This window comes from Mustela lutreola, chromosome 6, assembly GCF_030435805.1.
Source record: "Mustela lutreola isolate mMusLut2 chromosome 6, mMusLut2.pri, whole genome shotgun sequence".
Lineage (NCBI taxonomy): Eukaryota > Metazoa > Chordata > Mammalia > Carnivora > Mustelidae > Mustela > Mustela lutreola.
Genome location: NC_081295.1, coordinates 121,787,382 through 121,793,381, shown reverse-complemented (window position 1 = coordinate 121,793,381; position 6,000 = coordinate 121,787,382). Strand labels below are relative to the sequence as shown.

The 6,000-nt window shown below is 37.7% G+C and overlaps 1 protein-coding gene across 1 annotated transcript in view; it reads right to left on the bottom strand.

The window, feature by feature from the left end:
* Window positions 1–359: 359 nt before the first annotated feature.
* The window catches only part of LOC131833235 (uncharacterized), a 67,437-nt gene continuing 61,796 nt past the window's right edge, over window positions 360–6,000 (bottom strand). Inside the window, exon 4 of the mRNA XM_059176393.1 lies at window positions 360–1,925. Within this exon, the coding sequence (XP_059032376.1) occupies window positions 628–1,638 (1,011 nt within the window). The 5' untranslated portion in view covers window positions 1,639–1,925 and the 3' untranslated portion in view covers window positions 360–627. The remainder of the gene's footprint in view (window positions 1,926–6,000) is intronic.

The window sequence follows — 6,000 nt, the reverse complement described above, 5'->3', positions numbered from 1 at the left end:
CTCTGGTAGAGGAATTACTAATTCAGGTATCTCAAACAATATACAAAATCTACCTATCTTCTTTTGATGCCCAGCTCAAATTCTACTGCCTATGAAAGTCTTTCTTGTATTACCCCCCCAAACAAAGAGGTTTTCCTTTTCTGAATTTTTCCTGTTGTATTTATTGCTCTGAATTGATATTTCTATTTTCAACATGGTTTATTCTTCCCATTTATGTTTGTCCTATTGAGAAAGATATTTTGCATACCTTTATGGATGTTGCACTTACTAGAGACTACCTAAACAGCTATTTGGTTAGACAGGAAAACCCCAAACTTTTTGAGAAAATATAGATGTAAATTTCTTTAATCAGAGTTTTATTTAATTTTTATTAATTGTATTTTCCTGAAAATGATACATCATGAACATACATTTTGAAAAACTCACATTTGGCAGCTGAAGTTTGAAACTGAGAGATCTAAAAATAAGCAATTTCTGAAGGAGATGTTGCTAGATTACAAGCAAAGGAAAAGAAAATTTGTGATTAAAAAGAATGTAAGGAATGTATTATTTTCGTCTCTATCATAGAAAATGGGCATTTAGTTTTTTGAAGTTTATGTGTTGTAGCAAAATTATTCAATTGTTTTGTTAGTTTATGAAATGCGGAGTTTTCCTCAATGAGACCCTTTTCTTACTGCCCATTTTCTTTCCCTTGCCTTCTTTTGGGTCTATGTTCTTCTTGTCCTCTTTAGCCACCTTTATTTTATCTTTTTGTTTCATAGAATCTCCTTTCATATCCTTGTCTTCTGTCTTGTCTTCACCTCTTTTCTTGTCTTTCTCCTCTGTCCTGTCATCATCCTCCTTTATGTCCTCATCTCCATTCTTGTCTCTGTTCTCTGTCCTGTCCTCATCTCCCTCATTGTCATTGTTTTCATCCTCTTTTATTTCCTCATCTTCATTCATGTCTTTGTCCTCATCCTCCTTTATGTCCTCATATACATTCCTATCCCTGTCCTCTCTCCTGTCCTTATCTTCATTCTTGTCCTTGTGCTCATCTTCCTTTATGTCCTCATCTTCATTATTGTCTTTGTCCTCCTCCTCCTCTATGTCCCCATCTCTATTCTTGTTCCTATCCTCTGTCCGGTCCACATCTCCCTTATTGTCCTTGTCCTCATTCTCCCTTATGCCATTATCTCTACTCCTTTCCCTGTCCTCTGTCCTGTCTTCATCTCCTTTATTGTCCTTGTCCTCCTCCTCCTTTCTCTCATCTACCTTTGTGTCCCTGTCTTCTGTCTTGTCTTCACCCCCTTTTGTGTTCTTGTCCTCTTTCCTATTTTCATTTCCCTTATTGTCCTTGTCCTCATCCTTCTTTATGCCATCATCTCCTTTCTTGTCCCTGTCCTCTGTCTTGTCTTCATCTCCCTTTGTGTCCTTGTCCTCTGTCTTATCGTCATGTCCTTTCTTGACCTTATCCTTTTTGTTCTTTTCCTTCTCCTTGTATTTATTCTCCTTTAAGTCTTTATCTTTCTTCTTGTCTTTATCCTCCATGTTCTTATCTCCCTTATTTTTCATGCTTACCCTTTCTTCTTCTTCACCTTTATATTTTTCACCACCTCCTTCCTTCAATTGCCCCTTAGCTATTTTCTTTTCCTTGTCCATGTCTTTCTCAGTATCTTTTCTTTTGTCTCTTTTTACTCTTCTCTCTTCTTTACTCTGAGTTTTCTCAGGATGCTTTTCAACTTTCACTCCAGTTTTCTGTTTTTGTCTCTTTTCATAAGTCTTCTCGGGGCCACTTACTTCTCCCTTATGTTGGTATTTAGGACCATTTTGGCTATTTTGGTATGGGACTATCTGAATTCTCAAATGTATATCCTGTTTTGGGGTAGTTTTCCTTGATTCTGTAGTCCTAATTTTAACTTCTGTTTCTGAATCTTCTTTCAAATTATCTGAAAATATAATAGATAATGTAATAAAATGCATAACTCATATCTTAGTTTTTCTATTGTCAACTTTAGTTACCAAACACTTATACTTTGCTTTAAGTTTGAAACAATCTATTTGTTTTCCCAATAATATAAAATTTGTGCAGTTGTACACATATGAAGGTTTAGATAAGAGGTTCTTGAAATACAGACTGTTCAGGAATTGAACTGAAAAAAAGGGAAAAATATAACACAAAAAATTAGTGATTCTCAGTAGACTAGGACTGGAGTGTATGATTAAAATAGAAATGTAATATGAAAAGGATAACTTCCTCTGAGAAAATTATATTATTAAATAATATTTATAATTTCTTAAGGAAGCTCCATATCCCTTTGAGTGTTAAGTTGTCAATCTGAGAGAAAATGAGGCTGGAACTTTCCTTAGCTACCTTATAGATTTTCAGGAAGTCTGTTGTTTGTTTGTTTGCTTGCTTTTTTGTTTGTTTTTGAAATATTTATTTTCTAATGAGCATACAAGATGAAAATTCAATAAAAATATGTAAATATTTTACTCATACAGAACCTCATAGCATGACCCCTTGTCAAGCAAACTACACATGACTCTCAGAATATACAAATAGTTTTTTTGGGGGGGGCATAAAACAAATGAAATTAAATTAGTTATTTTTTTTTGTTTTGTTTTTTGTTTTAATTTTTTAAATTTATTTTCAGTGTAACAGTATTCATTGTTTTTGCACCATGCCCAGTGCTCCATGAAATATGTGCCCTCTCCAATACCCACCACCTGGTTCCCAGGAAGTCTGTTTTAAAAGTAATTTAGATAGGGAGAGGATCAAGATGGTGGGGAAATAGCAGGCTGAGATGACATCAGGTAGCAGGAGATCAGAGAGATAGTTTATCAAACCATTCCAAACACCTACAAATCCAACTGGAGATCAAAGAGAAGAAGAGCAGCAATTCTAGAAACAAAAAATCGACCACTTTCTGAAAGGTAGGACCAGCGGAGAAGTGAATACAAACTGATGGGTAGAGAGACTGTGGGGGTGGGGCTGGCTCCCTGCAAGTGGAAGAACAATGGAGCACAAAATCAGAACTTTTAAAAGTTTGCTCCACTGAGGAACATCACTCCAGAGGCTAAGCCGGGGTGAAGCCCATGCAGGGACAGCCTGGTCTCAGGTCCTGAGGGGTCACAGAAGGATCCAGGGTGTCTGAGTGTTGTAGAGCTCACAGGTATTAGAGCGGGGAAGCTGGCTATAGAGACGGAGTTGAGGAGTGAACTCTCAACTCAGGGTACCTTAAATTGTGATCCATGGCTCAGGCCACTTCTCTGTGAGCAGGGACCCCACAAGATCCAGGGAAACCACCCAGGAAGAGCACAACCAACCCAAAGAAATACAAACAAGTATAAGAAGATATTATGGGCAAATATACGCCAGCAAATTTGACAATCTGTAAGAAATGGATGCATTCTTAGAGACATTTAAACTACCACAACTGAACCAGGAAGAAACAGAAAACCTGAACAGACCCATAACCAGTAAGGAGATTAAAGCAGTCAAATCTCCCAAAAAACAAGAGCCAAGGGCCAGACGGTTTCCCAGAGGAATTCTACCAAACACTTAAAGAAGAATTAATTCCTATTCTCTTGAAACTGTTCCAAAAAATAGAAATTGAAGGAAATCTTCCAAACTCATTTTATGAGGCCAATATCACCTTGATCCCAACACCAGGCAAGGATCCCATCAAGAAAGAGAATTACAGACCAATATCCTTGATGAACACAGATGTGAAAATTCTCACCAAAACACTAGCCAATACGATCCAACAGTCCATTACAAGGATTGTTCACCACGACCAAGTGGGATTTATTCCAGGGCTGCAACATCTGCAAATCAATCAATGTGATACAGTGCATTAATAAAAGAAAGAACAGGAACCATATGATACTCTCAATAGATGCTGAAATGTATTTGACAAAGTGCAGCATCCTTTTCTCATTGAAACTCTTCAAAGTGTATGAGTAGAGGCTACATACCTCAAAATCATCAAAGCCATCTAAGAAAAACCCACCACAAATATCATTCTCAATGGAGAAAAACTGAAAGCTTTTCTGCTAAGGTCAGGAACACAGCAGGGATGTCCATTATCACCACTCCTATTCAACATAGTATTAGAAGGCCTGGCCTCAGCAATCAGACAACAAAAGAAATTAAAGCCATCCAAATCGACAAAGGAGAAGTCAATCACTCTTTACGGATGATACAATATTATATGTGGAAAACTCAAAAGACTCCATTCCAAATCTGCTAGACCTTGTATAGGAATTCAGCAAAGTGTCAGGATATAAAATCAATGCCCAGAAATCAGTTGCATTTCTTTACACCAACAAAAAGACTGAAGAAAGAGAAATTAAGGAGTCAATTCCATTTACAATTGCACCCCAAACCATAAGATACCTAGGAATAAACCTAACAAAGAGGCAAAGATCTGTACTCAGAAAATTATGATGTGCTCATGAAAGAAATTGAGGAAGACACAAAGAGATGGAAAAATGTTCAATGCTCATGGATTGGAAGAAAAAATATTGTGAAAATGTCTATGAGACCTAAAGCAATCTACACATTTAATGCAATCCTTATCACAATCCAATCCATTTTTTCACAGAAATTGAACAAATTATCCTAAAATTTATATGGAACCAGACGAGACCTCGAATAACCAGAGGAATGTTGAAAAAGAAAGCCAAAGTTGGTGGCATCACAATTCCAGACTTCAAGCTCTATTACAAAGCTGTCATCATCAAGACAGTATGGTACTGGCACAGAAACAGACACATCGGTCAATGGAACATAATAGAGAGCCCAGAAATAGACACTCAGTTCTATGGCCAATGCATCTTCGACAAAGCAGGAAAGAATGTCCAATGGAAAAAAGACAGTCTCTTCAACACATGGTGTTGGGAAAATTGGACAGCCACATGATAAAGGATGAAACTGGACCATTTCCTTACACCACACATGAAAATAGGCTCAAAATGGATGAAGGACCTCAATGTGAGAAAGGAATCCATTAAAATCCTTAAGGAGAAGGCAGGCAGCAACCTCATCCATCTCAGCCATAGCAACTTCTTCCTAGGAACATCGCCTAAGGCAAGGGAAGCAAGGGCAAAAATGAACTATTGGGACTTCATCAAGATCAAAAGCTTTTGCACAGCAAAGGAAACAGTCAAAAAAACCAAAAGACACCTGACGGAATGGGAGAAGATATTTACAAACGACATATCAGATAAAGGCTAGTGTCCAAAATCTATAAAGAACTTAGCAAACTCAAAACCCAAAGAACAAATAGTCCAATCAATAAATGGGCAGAGGACATGAACAGACATTTCTGCAAGAAGACATCCAGATGGCCAACAGATACATGAAAACATTCTCCACATCACTCAGCATCAGGGAAATACAAATCAAAACCACAATGAGCTACCACCTCACACCAGTCAGAATGGCTGAAATTAACACATCAGAAAATGACAGATGCTGGCGAGGATGCAGAGAAAGGGGAACCCTCCTACACTGTTGGTGGGAATGCAAGCTGGTGCGGCCACTCTGGAAAACAGCATGGAGGTTCCTCAAAAAGTTGAAAATAGAGCTATCCTTTGACCCAGCAATTGCACTGCTGGGTATTTACCCTAAAGATACAAATGTAGTGTTCCAAAGGAGCACGTGCACCAGAATACTTATAGCCACAGTGTTCACAAAAGCCAAACTATGGAAAGAACCTTGATGTCCATCAACAGATGAATGGATAAAGAAGTGATTATATATACATATATGTACATATATGTATATATAGTGGAATACTATGCACCTATCAAATAAATGAAATCTTGCCATTTGCAATGACGTGGATGGAACTAGAAGGTATTATGCTTAGCGAAATAAGTCAATAAGAGAACAACTATCATATGATCTCCCTGAGATGAGAGAGTGGAGATGTTTCATGGGGGGCTTGAGCGGTGGGAAAAGCATAAATGGAACAAGATGGGATTGGGAGGGAGACAAACCATAAGAGACTCTTA